General features: G+C 37.7%; 1 protein-coding gene across 1 annotated transcript in view; it reads left to right on the top strand.

The window, feature by feature from the left end:
- MAP3K9 (mitogen-activated protein kinase kinase kinase 9) overlaps positions 1–21,343 on the top strand; it is a 41,887-nt gene that overhangs the window by 6,603 nt on the left and 13,941 nt on the right. The window contains exons 3-4 of the mRNA XM_065755710.1: positions 13,537–13,717; positions 20,264–20,412. Coding sequence (XP_065611782.1) covers positions 13,537–13,717; positions 20,264–20,412 — 330 coding nt within the window. The remainder of the gene's footprint in view (positions 1–13,536; positions 13,718–20,263; positions 20,413–21,343) is intronic.

Here is a 21,343-nt window from a genome sequence, read left to right as displayed (position 1 = left end):
GAGTTTCTGTTTTCCTTTTAATCAAAAACATAGACATCTTATTTTTGTTCCACCATTTTTCTTAATTTATTTGACATTTTTGTTATCTTGGCTTTTTAAAATTAATCCTAATGGCTGAACAGTGTAGAAAGGGTCCTGTAGATTTTAGAAGCAGTGTTCGTTTGAGTTGGAATTTTAATATAAACTTTGGAGGTGAGGTTCTGAGCTGCCTGTTCTCATTGCTGGATGTTGTCAGGAAATAAGCATGTAACATCTTTATAGAGCAGATTGCTCACCTGTGACTTATTGTTAGAGATCTGAAATCCTTTTGCTGTGAACTGACACAGCAAGCCTGGGAGGTGAGTGAAATTACCAGTCTCACATGTTAGATATGTAACTACAGAATAGGAGGAGGATAACCCAGGAAAGCTGTTCAGTTTTTCTGTGAGGGGGTGAATCCTTTTTTCCCTTGGCATTTGATTCAAGAGGCTCAATTCTTTCTATATAAGAAATTAATCTTTTAAAATCTGTTGACAGAATCATCTGACTTCTTTCTCCTTTTCATCTGGTGATATTGTTAACCTTTGCCTTTTCTCCTGCATGTCAGTGCTCCACTGAGCATCTGCTATAGAATTGTTAGTAGGCCTCTCCCAGTGTGGAGGCTTTTAAGTAATGGAAATATGAAGCTATAGGAGGAAAAAAAAGGCAGTAGGGAATGCCCACTGAAGAAAACATTGTTGTGTTTGAAACAACTTTTGTCATTTCCCTTTCTCATCTGATTGGAGTCTTGTTTCTGGCCACAGTAAAGAGTTCAGTATGTAATGCTTAAGTTCAAAAAGGGCAGTCCTGCTGGTTTCAGTGAAGTACTGTAAATAATGAAGCTGTTTCTATTTGTCTGCCAGCCTTAGATATGCCAGCATTGTTAGAGGAGTAATGCCCATTAACTAATTCTGCAGAGAACTAGCAGAAGTGTATTTGCTTTTTTTTTAGCTGGCTCAGCAAAATATGGTTGATCTTTTCACAGTGCTAAGATTTTGCTGAGGGTACTCATGCTACTTAGCAAAATGCTTTGTAAAAGCTGCTATTTGCGTTCCACAGAGTGGCACAGATTAGCAGGGAAGTGACATGTCCAAAGTCAAAGAAAGAGGTAAGGACAGAGCTCAAAATAAAGCCCAGCAGCTCCGATTCAGTCAAGTTGGTAGTTCTTTCCTTCTTGTTCTTTGGAGGTGTTCACCTCACTGCCTATAAGGAGCACCAAGGTAAGTGTGTGTATCCTGAGAATCAAAGCTCTAGCTTTCTGAAAGTCTTCTGAGTCTGCTGTACCTTTGATTATTAGTTTCACACAGTCGTTAAGCCTTTCTCTGTTCATAAAAATGCTATTAGAGATGAGTTATGGTCTCTGAACAGTTGTTCCTAGGAATTAAAATGTTCGCTGTTCTTTATTTTTTATTTTTAAACTACAGTCAGAATTTAGAAGAAAAGGATGGTTTGCAACTAGCTCAAGTCCAGTTTCAGGAAAACATTACTTGAGTATTAAACAGCAGTGCTGATAATATGTGATTAGTTATCTAGTTTCTTGTTGCAGTATTGGGATCCCAATCCATTCATGAATTACATTCTTCCTGTTGGTCTGTTCTGAGAAGGAAAAATGCTTCATGTAAACCTCTTGCTCTATCTGATTGCATCACTGAGGGAAGTTTTCTTGGGGTATGGTTAATATACATTGGTAGAGTAGTTCGGAAGCCTGCAGTGCTATTACTGCTTCTTCCACTTCAATGTAATTTGCTGAGTAAGTCTCCAGTGTTGTACCTCTACCCAAATGGATTTCCTTTGTCAGTGATATGAAATGAATGTGAGTAATGCTTCATGTAAAGCATAGTGAAATTATTTTAAGGACGCCTGAGTACTTTTTGCTGGGTGGATTATTGATTCAGCCTCAGTTGGTTGGTCCTACTCCTGTGAGAGAAAAGTAAGATAAAATAATTCTTTTTGATGAAAGCTGTGAGATTAATTTAGATTAAAATAGTCCATACAGTAAAATCAAGCCTTTTATACTGGCTGAGTTTATCTTAGAGGTGATTAAAGATGACTTTTTAGGTTTGTAGCAGAAATGCTATGGCATGGCTTGAAACAGTGTTTGTAACACCTGGTGGGAAGGCAGGGCCAACCCAGGGGAGCTCAGGTGCAAGCGATACACCTGAGTGACCAGAAGGGGTGGAGCCAGGATGGGTTGGCAGTGGAGGCAAATGCATCTTGCTGGAGAACCCTGCGTACCTGAGGTCTTCTGAAGGTAGGCAGTTTCTTTCCTTTATTTCTGTACCTACAGCTGTTGCATTTGAGCAATCTCTTGCTTATTGCAGCCTTGCTGCTCTGCTGTCGTTGCTGTGCTTTCCTTTCTGTTACAGGGTTCTACACTTTGGTAATTATCAGGTTTTGTGGATGCGCTACGTGATGCTGCTAATGGTGCTGAACTCATAGTTCTGTTTTCTCTGTTCTTTTTTGCATCTCCCTAGAGCATCAGTCTTTCTGCTTATGTTCTCATCACTTGTACTGTGGTTAACAAATTCCAGAGAGCTATATACCTTTCTGAATGCAGTAGTATGGTGATGAAATTCGTAGTAGTAATCTTACAGTGTCTGTTGAATAGAATGCAATACATTAATTTCATGTGTTTTTATTTCAGAAGGTGTGAGTTATAGCTGAAGGCAATTCTAATTGAAGTAGTTGAGACATTATGAATTCTAAGTAGTAGGGAGATTGTTTATTTTGTAGGGTTTTTTTTTTCAAATTTATTTTTTTATCATGCCTAAATAAGTGCAGCTACTTTTCTGAGATATGTGACAGGTGCTTTCATGCTGCAGTCTGACTATTTTCAGTATGTGTTAGTAGGTTTCTGGGAGGAGATGTTTTCATTTTGGAAATGTTTTGTTTTAGTTGAATATTAATTGCTGTTTTCACTATGAACTACAGAGCAAAAAAGGAAAAACCATGAAGTAATTTTGATATGCAGAAGAATACTTTGAGATACTTCTGTCCCCACCAAGCAGCAAAAACAGATGGAATCCTCTGTTTTGGTAGACAGTAATGGAGAGAATTTATCTCATTTTTAGAAGTGAAACTGTTTTGAACTTTTAAAGACCTACCTAATATCTTTTCCATTTTTCTCTGCTGCCATGTATAGTTTTATAGAGGGCTATTTGTTCTAAGAAAGTATTAAGCAAGTGTAGTGATACTAAGCACTTTCTCTAGATTGTGCATGTGGAACTGCAGAACAGATATGAGCAGGCTCAACCCCCATCATACAGGAAGTGTACCTCAGCATCTGTGTGCTGATCCTCTGGCTTCAGTAGCTGACCATCTGTGATGGAGCTGTGATAAATCTGGTTTTCTGAAATTTCTTTTAAAGCAATAAATTGAGAATAGCTTTGTGATGTTTCTGGGAAGTTAGGATGACTTTCAGATGCATTTTTTTTTGTTTTGCTCTTACATCAATCAACCTGTTTTGCATTTTGAGAGACTTCTATCAGCAGCTTAATTTTTGCATTCCTCATCAAACAATGCTTTTAATAATTTCAACATATCTGAGGCAAGCAAACTTATTCTTGAATTATTAGAAGTTAAGCGTGATTTTGTTCTTTGAAATGATGAATCGTAATCAAGGATGGTTTCCTTAATATTGGTTGTAATCTATTTTGAAGTTGATGCACATTCCTTTATGACAAGACAAGAAAAGCTTTAGACTGTTTGGAAGATTGCAAGATATAGCATTTGATTTAGGAAGCTGCTTTTTTGGAATGTTTCTGTTTCTAGGGTAGTTTCAGCTAGATTGGTGTGACTTTGATTTCCAAAAGGTTGCCGTATTTCATAATTGCTTATTGGTGGTCAGACTGCTAATGGTGAGCTAAATGTTACCTCTCTGTCAGACCTAAAAGTCTTCCAGGTATGAAAAAGTCTATCACAGTGTTTAATGATTTACTGTTACGTCATTTGATTTCATTAGTGTTCCTTATATAGGGAGAAGAGGGCTTATGTGGATAATAGTACATCTTTGGTTCCCAGCCTGTGGAGTAATCACTGTGGTGTTGATGGTAGCATGGTGCAGCTTATACGTGTACAGATTTGACATTTTTTCTGAAATCCCTTATCTGCTATACTAAAGTTCTGGGTGATTCAGAGCTATGGGATTGGATCCTGGTTGTGCCACGTCTTCTTCTGCTTCCTCAAACAGACTTCTGGGATTTTCTTTGGCTGTTACAAAATTGTAATGGGTTAGCTGCTTGTGTTGTGGCTGGAAACATCCAAGCAAATCCTGAGTGTGACTCCAGCCTAGTTGATTTACAAGCTTGCTGCTTATGTGTGGCAAATGGTAGTGTAGCTCTATTTAGTAGTAACTGAGGGAAAGATCTCTGCCATTGCATTTGAGTTTGTTGCAATGCTTACTGTGCTTCAACTGGGGATTCCTGGAGCATTTCAGGAGTGTAGTAAAGAATTGTCTATATGGAGAACAGTGAAAGAGCCAGAAGGCATGTCTTACGAGGAGAGGCTGAGGTCACTTGGGATGTTCAGTGTGGAGGAAGTGAGGCTGAGAGATGAGCTTGTTGCTCTCTGCAACTTCCTGAGGAGAGGAAGAGGAGAGAGAGGTGCTAGCTTCTTCTGCCTGGTGATCACTGATAGGATGTACAGGAATGGCATTAAGCTGTACTAGGAGAGGTTTGGACTAGACAGCAGGGAACAACTTATTTACTGACACTGAAACAGGTTTCCAAGAGAGGTTGCTGGTGCCCCACACCTGTCAGTACCCTCAATTAACAGACTTAACTTTTGGTTAGCACTCAGGTAGTCAGGTGATTAGTCACAATGGTCTTCAAAGGTCCCCTCCAACAGAACTGTTCTAAATAATTGCTGCAGAGATTTTTGGGATGCAACGGGGCAGTAGGATGCATGTGAACCATGGCCTGAACAGCCATAAAATCACAGAATGGCTTCTGTTGAAAGGGATCTTAAAGTTGATATAGTTCTAACCCCTGCTATGAGCAGGATCACCTCCTGTAGACCAGCTTGACCAAAGCCTATCCAGCCTGACTTTGAACTCCTCCAGGGATGAGATGTTGGGCTTTTCTGTTGTTTATCCTATTTGAGTATATGTTTAGGAAAAGATGTTAGAGAAAATAGACTTCTGTTGCCCTTGGGTTGTTTTTTTATTTTTTTTTATGTTGCAAAATGATCTTGGAAAGAAAAAATCAATAATTTTAATTATCAACAGAAAATTATGTGTTGAATTCTACTTATTGAAGTGTTATCAATCTTGCCTTTGGATATATTGATTTGATTTTTTTTGTCTTGTTTGTAATCATTTGCATAGTGTGTGATTTTGATATGATTGTGGTCATCTGGCAGCTGGGGGGCATGGCTAAAGTTCCATCACGTTGCTTTGTAGCTTGCCGTGATTGAAGTGTGTAAATCAGAATTAAAAGAAATCTAACACCTCCAAAAGTGGACAGCTTCCTGGTGGTTTTGGTGAGCTGTTCTGGTGGTATGAGCTGTTGTCTTATGTGGACTTGTGCAACAGTGCAGGACTGCCCTCTTTCTCAGCAGCTGGCAATTTCTTTTACTCAGCTTAACGTAAAGCTGCAGTATTGAGGAAGCCTGGGTGTTACTGTAGTGAGCTGTGGTTTTGTGTTGATTGGACATCTCTGAGCCCATTTACATTTGTTCAGATCAGTGGAATTACGCTTCCGTTTTCTTAATGTTTGTACTAAAGTCTGATTTAAAAAACAAAAACTTTAGTGTTTTTTTTCTTCTTTTTTCTGCTGTCTATGAAGTTTTTAAGATTCCCTTATCTTCTAGACTATGAATATCTATGTTCCGGGTATGAAGGATACTTAGTATTTGAGCGTGTCATGGAGATGTCTTAATTGGAGCCAAAGCAAAACAGTTGTGTGCTCCTTTCCCATCATTAGTTTCATTTTTCTGTTTGTCTGAAAATGGCTTCTGCTGAACTGATGTTATTAAACTTCTTTTTGGAAGGTCTTTTGAGTGACAGTTGATGTAAATGTCATTCATTGTCTACTTTCTTGTTTTTTTTTTTTCCTGTTTGTTTCACTGTTGCCTGATATTGTTCTTGTAGTTGATTTTTTGCAAGCTTTTAAACTGATACAACTTGGCAAAATAATGAATCTGTGTTGGGTACCCGTGGTATTACGTTTTTCCTTGGAGCATTTAACTGATTATGAAGAGTAAAATTATCTAAGCATGAGAGAGAAGGTTGTTCCAATATAAGCAGTATAGTAGGATTTAATCTGAAACCACAGTCAAACAACACCATTTTTTCCAGTAAAGTCACCTGAGCGTTCTCCAGGAGCACACCAAGTGTTTTGTACCAGATCATTAAAGCAATAAGACTTTTTCATCTTGGCTAGGAGAAAGGAGGGACTGTAAATATACCGTGGCTCTGGAGGCCTTTCCTATCCCCTCCCCCTTATGTGTTAGCTCTTTACAGTTGCTGTACTGCACGGCTTAAAATCAGAGAACTGCTGTGCTGTCACATCCATCGCCTCTTCTAGGTTGATGGAAGGTGACAGTTGGCCAGCTTTATTGCTTTACTGAACCCTCACGTAGCCAATAATTAAAATGCTTTTCCTTCCAAATTGTGTGCGTATATATTTTAATGTGATGTTACAGAATGGTTAATAATAGAAAATATTTGCTTATTTCTTAGAGGCAATATTTATGTTCTTTGGTTTTCCTTCTAAGGTGTAGAATTCTGAGCAGGATTTGAGTTCTGTGGTGTGCAGGATCTTATGCAGCAACACATAACCTTCTGCAGTGCAAGCAGACATTAGCATAAAGATGCACTCCTTCTGAAATGTATGACGGAGTATTCAGTGGAAGGTGGGTGCAGGCTGCATGTGGAAAGCCCGGACTCAGTCCATGTGTGGATCTGTTAATCACTTAAAGTACTTTGAATGTGGGATCAGGAGCAGATTGCTCATTATCTGGATACTTGTGAAGCAAAGCTGTGCTGGCTGACTGTGGCAGGTACAGCTAAAATTACAATTTAAATTTTGGCAAGCCACTACAATGCAAGATTTTATTTTGGAGTGAGTGTTTGAAATCCTTACCCAGAAGCTTAGTTCTCTACTCAAGACAAGATGCTTTTGTACTGCCAGTAGGATTTAACAATTAAAAAAAATAAATAAATGGCATTCTTAGTTCTTTGTCCCTCTTCCAATGACTCTGCTTTTTTTTCTTTTTCCTGCTAGTTAAAGTGCAGACTTAGTAGCTGCCTTCTGATACTTGAGACCATGCATCTCAAATAATGCAGCAATGTGTAGAAATAAACTAAGACAGTCCTTTTCTCTACTTATCTGATGTGTGCTTCCCTCCCCCAACACCATCTGAGCTGGAATTTATCTCAGGAAGTTTTGCTTATTCATGGGAGGGGAGAGTGGGACTGGAACAGTCATGGGAAGTTCAGTGAAGCCATCCTCTTCTACGTAAAAGCATTTTCATTTTATCTATAGGTAGTTTTCTTATTCAAATAAGAATTGTTCAAGAACTATGCTGCTATACTGAATGCTCCCTATTACTATAGTACTTTCTAAATAAGAGCCTTGAAGATTTGACAGAACATCTTGGATTTTTTTGGTGTACAGTGGAATTTTCTAACCTTTCTTTTTTTTCAGATAGAAGTAAAAATAAAAAGTTGTAATTGGACCATGCAAAAGATGGAAGGTCTTTGTCATTTTTTTTCTGCTTCAGTCTCCAGTATAAAAATACAACTACATTGAAATGAACTTCAAAGCCAGTAGCTGAAAATGTTTGGACTGGAAATAGATCTGTAAGACAGTTAAGTGTACTTGAACAAAGTGAAGATTCTACCTAGATTGTAGGGAGACAAATACAGAAATAATTCAGACTGAAATTGGCTGCCATAATTGTTGAAATTCCAGTGTGTGTCAGGGAGAAAAATCATAAGTGCAGTAGCTAACTTTCATGTACATGGACCCTCTGCTTAGTGGGATTTTTTCGGAAAGTGCCTTCTAAGCTCATCTAATTTGGATAACTGTATTCTGTAGTCTGGAAAACAAATCATTTGAATACACACAAGGTCAAGTGGAGAACTCTTGTTCAAGGCAAGGTTTCATATGATGTTTTAGTATGTTCTGCAGTGAGTTAGGTGAGTGAGTCTAGATTGGATCCTTTAATATTAATTGATTTGTCCCCCTCTGGTTTGCTTTTATTTTCAGCCAGTCTTTAATTTACTTCTGAAACTTACCTGAAGTATTTTAATTTTCTGGGGGGAGGAGAGTTGGGGAGGGGGGCAAATTTGAATTTCCTTTGGAAAGGAAATGAGAATATCAACTCTCAAACTGAAACTTTGGTCGTGTTGTGCGTTTAAAGATCTCAGAATGAAGCAGCATTGTTTTCCTTAAATCTTTTACTCTGTTCATTTCTTTCTGAAACACCCTTTTACCTGATGTTTGATGGACTCAATATCTGATATTTCTTGTAGTTCATGAATTATCTAAATAGAGGAAGCAAATGGCTTGATGCTTGTCTGTTATCTGATAAAACTTCCGTTGTTTTTTGTTGTTGTTGTTTGCTTTTTGGTAAGTGAAGCCACAGTGGTCTATTCTGTTTGCATGATAGAGCAAGAAATGTGTCCACTATCCCCACTCACAGTGAGTGCTCAACTGCAGCAGGAGACTTTCACATTGCAGCTATTACAGGGTAAGCATTAGTTCCCCTCTGTAGCTGCTTGCTGACCTTTACTGCTGTCAAAAACAGTGATCATAGAGTAACAGTGAGTCAGATAGGCATAGATGAGCAAAGGCCTGTTGGGAGGAAAAAAATCTGTTACTAGGGTGTTGTACAGGTGATTGAGTTTCTCTGTAAGCATCTGTTCAAAATGTAGTTGAGAAACAAAGTAACTAGGCCAAAAGAAACAAATAGAACAAAATGTGACTTAATACCTTCCAGGGGAAGTTTGTGTTTGATAGGCGCCTTGTGCTGTTGAAAGAGACAATTAAAAGAGTAGCTATTCCTGTTGCCAAAGATAATTTTCTTAATTAATCTTGTGAAAACCTTGTGAAAATTTTCTTTTCACGTCTGCTGGATGCAGTGTAGCACAGGATGAAAAATAGGAGGTTGTCTCACTGAGGCTTTATGAAGTGAGCGATTTAGAACCTAAATAAAATTTTATAATGTTATAAGTAATCAGCTTGAAAGATTCAGTGGAAATATATTTCTGTTATATAGTGTGTGTGGAAGAAGTAGTGGTGTGAGAGAGCTGAAGAAAACAAAAGGAAAGACAGAAATATGTACTTTGTGGCAGAAGGGAAGAGACTTGGACCAATTAATGCTTCTGGGATAATTAGATGGAGCAAAAACATGCAATAGTAAGGAACTGAGTTAAACAGAATTAAGACTATAGCAACACTGCAGTCATTTAAGTTGGAATATTAATGTAACGTTGAAAATACTGTCCATTCAGTTTGGTCAGCAATTTAGTGCTTATTGTGATAGTTCATAAGCAGGAGTGAATATTGATGTGGTAGATGTGGCCCTCTTTGGGATTTCTTACAATTCAGGCAGAATTCTTACATGTACGTTGACTAAACAGTATAAAGTTGCAAACTTCTGCTTTTTTGTTGCCTTTGTCTCTCTATCTCATCTACTTCTGCTAGATGTATGAGTAATGAAAACAGTTGTTTATGTCTAGAAATGAGTTCCTTCTTGCAGAAAAGTTTTGTGCATTTGACAAAGACATCTACCACTGATTTTTTGAATGTTTCATTGATCATTAATGCAAGTAGTACAAAATGCAATGAACTGTGAATTCCAGCTGCTGGTGTGGTACCAAGTACTGTTTTATTTAAGACTAATTTAATAACAGTACCATTCTGATTTAGATTTGCTGTCCTCTTAATAGAACAGTATATTTCTGGGAACTTTAATTAGAAGATTTCAGAGCACTGACAAAATCTTACAGCTATGAGTATGTTGAATTTCACCAGATGGCTCTCTAACATCTGATGTTCCAAGCCTTTCAGTGTTTAAGGATTCTTTAATTGAAATTGCGTATAGCAGCTCTTGAGGAGAGATTGACGTGGTTTGAGTCTGGAACTTGACACAGATATGCCTCTGGTCATAAGAGGTTTCTGTAGAGCATAATTTGGGTATGTATATTAGGTTCAGGCTTTAAATCCCTTTTTGGACAGACTTTGTCACTTCAGGTAGTGATGGAGCCTGAGAAGACTACTGGTCTGAGATGATTTTTGTTTCTTTCAGTCCGACTTTCACTGTAATCATCTGTGGGGATAGAGAAGGGATGGAGTGTGAAGGTGACAAAATCCCTCTTTTGAATGTGTGAGGCTATGGGAGGTGTGCATCTCTTTCATGTATGCAAGACAGGACTTTGTCTACAAAAATGTTCATCATTTGCCTTCTGCTTTTCCTTGCTGTTATAGTTCATGGCAGAGTTGAAACCTGACTAGCATTCAATTGATGCTTTTTTAATTTGCCTGTGTATCTTCAGAATTCATTCACGCTTCTGTTTTGCCTAGTAAGAACCAACCACTGTTGTGGTGAACTAGTGCAGTCTTCAGTAGGAAAACTTGCAGCTTTTAGTTTTGCTGTTTTCACTGCAGTGACTTCTGTATGAACGCATAATAGTCCTAGATATGTATAGTCCCAGTCCTGAGCATGTTAGTGAAAATTCATGAGTTGCTAGTAAAACTTCAGTGTTCTAATGTGAAACTCCATCTTAAGAACTGTCCTTAAAGGTCTCATTAGACCAACAGCAGTCTTAACTCTGTCCTTTTAGCTGTTAATCCTGCACTGTCCAGTGCTCCATGGAGCAGGCATGCTAAGAAGAACAGAAAACAATAAAAGACAGGCTTTCTTAGCTCTGGCAATACATAGTTTATTAACTTGCTGTCATGTCAGACAGAATGATTAGGGACTGCATCAGAGTCCTGTCAAATGGTCTTTATATTTATTCTGCTTTACACTTTTCTTCCTGTTAGTCTATCTTATTGTCAAACCAATAAATGTTAACTCGTTACCTAACTCACCTCTGGGTGATGCACTCTTTTCTCTGTATTTCAGGCAACTTTCTCACAAGAAGCTGATGTGAAGGTATCCTTGATGCTTCTTGTAAGGCACAAAAGGTATTCTTAAAGAGTTTGTGAGGATCTTAGTAGGCATTTTCATTTCTGAGAAAGAAGTCTTTGTTACCTAGATAAGAGGAGGCCCGATGTTTAATTCTTACCTTTGCACCTCTAAGCTCTGCCCTAGAGTGTCTTGATTGTCTGTTGTCTATCAGGACTAGCATTTTGCTGGCTCTAAAGAAGTTAAACAGTGGGACTGAATCATTAACAGTAATGATTCTTCAAAGTCCTTGTAATGAAGTTATTACTAAAATCTTAGTAGTGCAGATGACATATCCAAATGATGTACATTTGTCTTCATGACAGCCTGATCAAGGGCAGATGTTGGTAGGTGCTAGCAGGACCTATTCAGATCCATTCTTTTCTTGGTTCTCTCATCTGGGACACCTTTGATATGGAAGGGCTGGCTTCAGGAATATATGGATATTTATATACTGGTCCTGGGTTATTCCATGAGATATCCTTCACCCGAGGTTGCTACAATTTAGTTCAAACCTCCATGCTTTGCTTTGCATTTGCTTTAGGCAACAAATGTAGTGTTGTTTGCTGCCACTCAACAGGTAGATTAGCTGGGTTTTTGGTATAGATGCTTTATCTCTGGATGTTTCTGTTGACTTCTCAAAAATAACTATCTGGCCACAGTTCTACCCTGAATGGTCCACATATATTTGCAGGTGGCAAGGTAGGTAAGTTAACTATGCAACTGCTTCAAGTGTGGGGAGTATCTGTCTGTGTTGTGTTCTGTGCTAGGTTCTAATAAGTGCAGAAGATAAAGTACTTGCAGAAAAGGACATGCACTAAAAGCTTTAAATGGGAGGAGATAACTGGCTATGTATCAAGCTCATGAGAAAGAGGCCATATTGATCCAAGTGAAATGCATGTCTGGTGTCCTAGCAACCTGGCTTGTCTTCACCATAAAGAAGATTAAGGGAGAAACTGAGAGGAATTGATATTTCATGTATTTACAAGATAATTCATTGAAAACTGAGTGAATGCAGGAGGGAGAGTTGAGGCTTTGGACTCGAAAATCTGACAGGCTAGGGGGATTCCTGGCTGTCAGAAGTAAGCCTGCTTGGATGAGTAGGACTGAAACAGGTGCTAGAGAGAGCTATAATTCTTAGAATTAATTTATGCAATTTTAGGTTGTAGCGTTCGTTATTATGGGAAAGTAAGAGGGGAGCCAAGGATGTAACTAAGGAATTAAGGTCTTGAAGTAAATGCAGCTCTTTTATTGTCCTTCTTTGTGGGCTTTTATTATGGTAATTCATCTTACAGCCTGTATCTGACAAAAGAAAGTTTATGGATAGAAAAGGTCTGTGTAAGTACTCATTATTTTCTTAGATCTACTACAGAGAAAGGTAATTAGATTTAAATAATCTCTTTCGAAGAGGGTATGTACAGCCAAACTGATATTTGGTCCTCTGTCCTGCTATTGAGCTGATTCACACCATATGAAGCCTTGTGAAGCACAGATTCACTTGTTGCTTGTGCATCTGGATGGAAGTGGGAACATGCTCAAAGCCCATGATTTTGTTTGCTTCAAAGTTTATCTTTACAAATCCACTATCTCTCTATCATTGCTTTTAAATTTAAGATTCATTTATATTATTCCGACAGTTACTTAAGTACGATCAATATGTGATAAAAGAAAAAGTTGGAGCATGTGTCTTAGGAAAGTTGTTTTCCCTTGCAATCAGTGGGAGACTTGCTAGAATTTCTGTTAACATTTCTTTAGCTGCTAGAAATAATAATAGAAAAAGTTAGCTGGAAGATAAGGGCTGAACAAAGCTTACTTTTGTACCTCTGTCTTGTGGTTCATTTGTTCCTTGCTGAAGCTTGAGGGGAGAGAGTTGATGAGGTTTTGATCTGGGCATGTTATCACTGTTTTACCACATCACAAGAACATATGTAGAGCTTGTGCTCTTAATGCATTTACTCAAGGGGTATATCCAGCCTGTGTGTGTATCTGGATTAAAAAAAAAAGTCCTCTAAGCAGTTCAAGAAAATGATTCTATTACTGGCTTGCTGAGAGAGGATTAATTAGGAAATGTCTTCCCTTATCTGTGCTTCTAGAAGTTACAGTGGTTCACTTCCTCTTAGCAGAGAATTATTATGCAGAATAACATTAGGTGCTGTACTAAATAGTTAACTATTTGTTTTCTGGGGTTCAACATTCCATTTAGATTTGAAGTTACTGGCTAGACAGATTTTCATTTATCACATGAAAAGATTAGCTTGAAGTAACTTGTAACAAGGTGTTATGTTTGAATAACCAAAAGTCATGGAGAATCTTCAATTTTGAGAGATCTCCAGGAAGACCTTTTGCATAAATACTAGCCTTACTTTGCCTACCTTTTATTCCCCTCCCTTCCCTTTTCTCCAGTACTGATACTCGAAAAGGTGGAGAACGGAGATCTGAGCAACAAGATATTGAAGATCACGGATTTCGGCTTGGCCAGGGAGTGGCATAAAACTACCAAAATGAGTGCAGCTGGGACATATGCCTGGATGGCTCCTGAGGTCATTCGCTCCTCCATGTTCTCCAAAGGCAGCGATGTGTGGAGGTATTGATTTGGTATTAAGTGATTTGGGTATTGGAGACCTGCTAGGAAACGTTTTGTTTGAGAATCAGTGATAAAGCAAATATTAAAATTCTGGGCTTAAGAAAACTGTCCACTGACTTCCCATTTACCCAACTTTGAGACTACTTTGGTTTTAATTGTAAGTACTTTTTCTTTGTAGGAATTTGTGGATCACCTGTGTGTTTCTAAGTTTTTGGTGTTCCTTGCATTTACCTTCAGATCATCCAAGGATTCGTAGCCTCTATTTAACTATTGACTGTCATAAAGACATAAAACTGAGCTATGTAGTACTTAAAGTTGCTGATTTTTTTTAATGTTTTACCAAGAGTAAGATTGTTTTGATTGTAATTTAATTTACCATAGATAGTAAAGTACAGCGTGCTTGTGTACACATGTACTAAGTTCTCCCTGCAGTTTAAGCTTGAATGCAATATTTTTTCACGTTCATAATAAGCTCATGAATTATTTCTGACTTCCTTGTCTTTTTGCATAAAAAAATACATCTCTTTTGCAGGTCAATCTGAGTATGTGATCAGTAAGCAGTAATTTGTGCTCGTTATCTTTTCCGTTTAGGATCTGTGATTTTTGTGAATAGGAACTACCTTAGTGGATAGGAGCTACTTTGATAAGGATTGGCCCAAAGACTTCTGAAAGTAGAATTTGACTGTGACTTACTGATTTCTGGGTTTAATTAACTTAAATAGCTTGAATTCACTTAAATAGCTTGTTGTCCTAGGATATTGTCTTTTCTGGGTACTGTGAGACATTAGTATTAAACGTCTGAAACAAAGTAGACTGAATTTTGTTTTCCTATGTGGGGCAGAGGTATTGAAATGTCAAGGTGACCAGGTCTTCAGAGCAGTAAGGATCTCTCATTATTCATCAGTACTCCCACAAAGTGTGCGTATCCTGTGAAATCTGTCAGGATGAAGAAATATTCCAGCTGGAAGAATTGTCTGGCTGTTACAGAAGATATTTGGTGTGATGTTCCAACTGCCCTTATCCAGTTATGCAGAATAGATAATAAGAAAACCATGGCAATAAGGCAGTACATTATCTGTTCTGCATAACTGGATAAGGGCAGTTGGAACTCCACAGTCAATCCATGCCATTACTGTGTAGAACAAGCTGGCACTTATGCATAAATGTGAGCTTGTTCTGCACTGTAATAGTATGGATTGGCTTCAGACTATCATTAGATATGCTAATCTGTGCTAGTAATCTGGGAGGAACTATGAAATAACCAGACTGACTCTGAGTGAGTTCTGGCAGAAATTAAAAATCTGATAGTACTGGTTTGTAATTTTCTCCTCTGAATCAGTGCCAGGAATGGCCTTTATAGGCTGGAAGGAAGAAGGAAAGCCAGAAACAATTCCTCTGTGAGTGTAACTTTACTAGTCTAGGCATACTGAACAGATCAGAAGATGTTCTGCTCCAGTATGGCCTCATTAAAAATAAATAAAAAATGGTTAGGGTAAGTTCAAGATTTTTGTGAGGGTAGTTTAGAGTCTGTATATCTGTGCCAAAATGTCGATTTGGTAATTGACTGACTTAGACTGTAAATCATGTACAAATATTTTTCAGCCTCTCAGAAGTAAATTTCTAAAATTTTCATCACTTTTCTTTATAATTTGAGGCTTTTCCTTGAAAACAAGTTGAATTCCTCTCAGTGCTCTTAAACATGGGTCATCATTAAAAGTGCTATGGGCAGTCTCTGAATAAGCCCTCTCTCTGAAGTGGCCAAAACCTCAAATCATAGTTAATTAAGCTGTAAAGAACATGATGTTTGCAGCGTGTATGTAGATGTTTGTCAGTGTAATCACTACTGTTGTGTCAATGACTAAACACTTGATTTTTTTATTAAAGCAGCAGTGTGCATATGTAATAAATCCTCTCCCTACCCATGGGTGCGTCTTGAAACAGGATGAAGATTTTTAATCTTGTTAGATTTGCTCTTTCTCTTGTCTGCTTCAGCCTCTTGGTTCATCACTGATATTGAGGGAGCTTTCTGCCTGATAAAACACCTTCTAATTAGTCTGTGCACCATCAACAAAACTGGACTGCTTCTGTCCTTAACATTCACAGAACATTTTATTTCAATACTTTTTCTTTTTATAAAGCTCATTAGAATAATACTAATGGTTGAATTGTTGCCCAGCTTTTCAACAAGAATCTTGCTCTGTGTGTTATCTCTACGCAAGCTGCAGGTAGCTGCTGAAGAAAGTGCTTCCCAGCACTTAAATTTCCCGAGTCAGTCTTTTATTCCATCGTAAATAACATGTTTGTACAATTCCTTTCAATAATCTATCAAACTCTATTAAAAAAAAGGCAACGAAATCCCCACTCTCCAGGAGTGCTAGCAAAGAACATGACAAGGCAGAGGAATACTCCCATGCGTTGATGTCTTAACACTGTAATCACCACAGTCTTGGTTACTGTAAAGCTTGTTGATGGTAATGGCACTTTGAAAATCTTGCTAGTGAAAAATCTGTGTTGCTATGAAAGTTGTACTGCACCCATAAATTTTAGGTTTGTAACAGAAACCTTCTGCTTACACTGCAGGGAGGGCAAAAGCTAACATTTTAAGTCAGATAGTACCTGTAAGTCAAGTGATTGTTTGAGAGGAGAGTTAGGAGTTCATTTTGGATTCGCAGGGGAGGGAAACTGAAGCACGGATATGACAGTTTATCCAATATTGCACAGCAAGCTTATGCTTGTAGGAATCAAATCCAAATTTGTCGTTTAAATTTTTTGTTTTCTACCAACTTATTTTTGACCTGTGTAGCTTAAAAGAAAGTAGTGCTATCAATATGATGTGAAGAAGATAAAGCACAACCTCGCAAGATTCATTTGAATTCCTATGGTTCCTCAGTTCAGATACTTCTAAGCTGATTCTCCTCTGAGATCAGTTAAATAATTAGGATTTGAATCTCTGTTTGGGAATTCAGTACAGAAGCTGCCTAGAACTACCTGATTAGTTATCAAGTTATTTCATGCTTTCAGTGATGTTGATACTTTGGTCACTAGAATGCTTCATTTGAATCAATTGTTGGCAAGCACTTTCATCTTCTGACTGCTTGCAGGCTTCTGTAGGCTTCTGTGTGAAATGAAGCACTGGCAAGATACCAGTTCCTGGCAGATAACTGTTGAGTAGCAATACTGTTAGAAATGCATGTGAGAGAATCATACACAACTGACTGGTATGAAATAACTACTTGTAATCTCTGGAGCTACCAGTTGAATAATATGCAAAAGTACTGTTAATTACCATTAAAAATGTAACAAAGTTCAATTTTTTTTGTCTTAGCAAAAGTAATATTCTAATTTCTGTTGCTGCTGGGGTCTCCTTGGTGTGTTGAGAGTTGCTTTATTATAGAAGGTACTGTTCCAAGGACTATGCAGAAGAGGAACCTACAGTGAAAATACTATTAAACAATATAAGTGAGAGGAATTTAGTTTTTTGTTTTTTGTTTAAAGTTCACGGATTGCCAAGGAAGGTGGCAGAATCACATGTGAAATCCTGCAGACCTCCAGCCTCCTCCTTCCTCAAAACCTAATGTGTAAGATTGAACCTGATGTTAAATGGCTTAAGGGATTACTGGATCACTGGAAAACGGTTAATTATTCATACAAGTGTCAGTTGATTTGAACACATGGTGTGTATCACATGGTTCATTTTGTAATTAAAGTCCAGAAATTCCTAGTGGATGCTGGAAAAAAAAAAAAAAAAGAGCTTTCTTTCCAGTTGAGAATGAGTACAACTCATTGATTCTTTCTTCCTGGGCCCTCTTCATAGAAATCTGTTCTTTTAATTCTCAACCAGAGGATTATGAATTATATGGAAAACACTCTTTTCAGCAGCCCCGCTCTTGTTGCTTAACCACTTGGAATGACTTTTGTTAAAATGACATTAGTTACGTGGAAGCAGTATTTTCAGCCTAGTTAGCTAAGCTAGATAACTAGTTAGCTAGCTGACTAGAAGTCAGCTTCTAGTCAGGAAGAGATGGCATTAGCTTCTCATAGACTGTGCTTTCCTGAAATATGTATGCCTTGTGTCACATTAGAAAACTAAATGGATGGATCTGTATTTAATACTAAATAAAACAAACAAACAACTCTGCATAAGAAATGTTTTGACCACAGCGGTAGCATTTTTCTAACAATTCCATGAAGGGAAATATCTAATTCTAGTAAGAAATTAAGAAACTCTGATGGAAAGAAATGATCAGTGGGACATTATAACATGAAAAGTATGAATTATGTAGGAAAAAAATTCAAAAGGTTGTGTAGATGGGAAAAATATTTGTTTTCAAAAATTAGCAGCAGAGATGGAATCCCTAGCAACTAAAATGTCACCATTAAATAGAAAAAGTCATCCAAGTTGGACAATCTTATTGCTAACAGCAGTTACAGCTGAAAAAGGCTTGGTGGGGGTGGGATGGAGAGAGAGTAAAAATAGATAGTTGTGATGAAAAATGATTCTTTCCCAATGGGTAGAGTGAATGGCACTTTAAACCATGGACAATACATGAATATTTTAGCTACCAAGGTTACTGTTTCATAGAACAGCTATTCAGGGAGCTTTTAGGAGGAAAAGCTCATTTGATCTTTGGGTGTGCTTAGGAGGCCTTCAACATAGTGCAGTATGCCAGTTATCAAAAAATGTGCTTTGGCTTAATGTCTTTGCAAGTGCAGTAACAAAGTCTGCTGTAATAGTGCTTTAATCTGAAGAAGAATAGTAACAACATCGAGAAATTCTTTTTAAGAACAATAAGAAGAGTGGTTGCACAACTTCATGATGGTCTTTTAAGGAAGCTATATGGAATTGCAGAGCAAATGGATATGAAATACTTTAAATGAATGCGGGAGATGGTGTAAAGGAGACCAGATCCATGTAGATTATTAGATATGCTAGGTGCAGGCCCCATACCACTTTGGTGCTCCACAGTCTTCAGTCTTTGCTGGAGTGACCTACCACATCTACTGTATAGTCCAGCTTTGGACCCTCTGATTTCCATCTGTTTGGGACAATGAAAGGTGGACTGCATGGAGTGCATTTTTCTAGCAATGATACCATGACAGCAGCTGTGAAACAGTGGGTCACCTCCACTGGTGCAGTTTTTTATAAGCACAGCATGCAGGCTCTTGTACATTGCTGGTAAAAATGCATAGTTAATAGTGGTGACTATGTTGTAAAATAGCATTTTGTAGCTGAAAATTTGCTCACCCAAACAAGTGTGTGATTGCGTTCTTTGTATCTGTGGTAGTTTCTATGGAAATAAATTGGCATAACTTCTGGAGTGACCTGTGTAAAATGAAATATGCTGACATAGCTTTGTTTTTTAAAATTAATATATTGCTGTCCATTTTCACTTGGATGGTTTACTGTATTATATTCTGAACTCAAGGAAATGGAGTTACCACGTTATATCTGCAGTTGCACAAAAGGCTGCTTTGGGTGCAGTTTAGGACTAGTCAGAGAAATGATTATAGTTCATGTTTAGTTGTTAATTGATCAGATGTCGTAAGCAGGTGAAGACATTCAGATAATGCAATTGCATTTTTAGGACAACTTTTTTTTTTTTTTTTTTTTTACAAAAGTCTCTTTTACTTTGGTTTGAAACCTAAGCAAAGTTAGAAACTGCAGAAGTATATTTTATGTGCTGCTGATGGGTTTAAAACGAACTGATGAGGTGATGACTATGCTAATAATGGATTTTTCCTTTTTGACCACAGGATTCAAGAGGAAGAATCTGCTGTGTTCTGTTACTGTAACAACCTCTGTCCTCTTATAATTGCTATTGCTATCCGAAAAGAAAAATTTCTGGTTTTATTGCTTGATATTATTTAACATTTCTTGACATCCTCATTATTAATCCAGAGTTCGGAATGTAGAAGTTAGGATTGTTAGATTACTATGTGGTGATTTCGTTGGAGTTTTTGATAAAATGCTAGCAGTTAAGAAAAGGCAAGCTGATACACAGCTTTTTACAAATAAATACCCCTCCAGTGACCTTTATTTGCCCTTCGCATTTCAGTGGTTCTCATTCTCACTCTGATAAGAAGCTTTTTCTTCACGTTCCTCTCTTGCAATTTAGTCAAATATTAATCTTTCTAAGTTCCCACAGGTTATCTGTCTAGTTCATGTGTAACATACATGGTTGATAAAAGAGCAAAAAATGATTTTGAGTAAATCTGTTCAGTATTCTTAAAGATTTCCCAAAGGTATCAATAAAGATGTTTTACATTTTTTGAGTGTCAGTGTAGGTGTTAGCACACTTCCAAAAATATTTTTATTTACACTCTTGAGTTACTTTAAGTCTTCACTAACTAATTAAAAAAAAAATTAAAAAAGAAGTAAAATAAAGCACTTTGTTAGCTTGGCAACCACAATGAACTTACCCAGAAAAGATGTAAATTTTTCAGTGTACCAGAGGCACCCTGATAGGTTCATGTGCTATCCTCTTGGTTAACCAAGAGTGCATTAAAATCAAACACTTAGACTCTTCTCTCTTTCCTTCCTGGTAGTTACGGTGTGCTGCTCTGGGAGCTGCTAACAGGAGAAGTGCCGTTCCGAGGAATTGATGGTCTTGCAGTAGCCTACGGTGTTGCCATGAATAAACTTGCTCTTCCAATCCCTTCCACATGTCCAGAGCCTTTTGCCAAACTAATGGAAGGTAAGCCAGCTCTAGTGTGAGTATGGTTAGTACAGTTTATGCTGTTCCTAGAATGCTGTTTAGCATTGCCTCCTGGTGTTGGTTTTGAGCACAGATTACTCACATTGATCATTTGATGCTGCAAGTTTTTACAGGACCCTGGTGTAGCTGTTCATGTGCTGTAACAATTATCTTGTTATGAAAGTAATATGTGGAATTCCCATCCATTTTTTACCATGAGAGCTATTGTTGTCATCATCCAGCTTGATTTCTTGTAGCAAAAATGAACTGACACCAAAACTTGACATGAAATGACAGTTTGACACCTTCAACTTATTTTGGAGGTCATAGCTTGAACACCTTGCTGAGCATTGTCAGGTTGATGTGGAATCATAGAAGCATTTACATCAAACACTGAACCTTAGGTTTTGTGTCCTTCAGTGGTGTTTTTAACTCCAAGAAAGGAATTTTTCATGCAAGAAAATGTTTCTGGTAGATTTTTCTGCTTTGGAATATTTTTTCACTTCTCTTTTCAGTAGATGACAGGCTTCAGTTAAAGTGAAATATCATGTATTGTTTTGCTAAAAAGGAGGTATTCTACTGGATGGAGTTGCAGTTCCTTGTTTAATGTTTCTTCTAACTTACTACACCTGCAACTGGAACTGGCTTCTGAAACTTACAGCATAGTGTTTTGCCATGGTAATTTGTTTTGGCATGACTCCCTAAAATGAGGAACCCTGAATTTCTGAAATGTGATGTATCTGATGATGGTATTAAAAAATAATGCCCTCTCTTGGGAAAGTTGGGTAGAGGTGCATGGCCTGTGCTTGAACCCAGGAGCATATTGCTCTGAAATGCTGGGCTTCTCCATGTGTAGGGAGAAGAAGAGAATAAAAGAACAATTACTTTCTGCCCCATCACCAGAAGCGTTTTTCAGGCTGTTTCACATCTC

Source organism: Cyrtonyx montezumae, unplaced genomic scaffold, assembly GCF_038088225.1.
Source record: "Cyrtonyx montezumae isolate F1298 unplaced genomic scaffold, pur_monq_1.0 scaffold_10, whole genome shotgun sequence".
Classification (NCBI taxonomy): Eukaryota; Metazoa; Chordata; class Aves; order Galliformes; family Odontophoridae; genus Cyrtonyx; species Cyrtonyx montezumae.
This window is presented reverse-complemented; position numbering and strand designations above follow the sequence as displayed.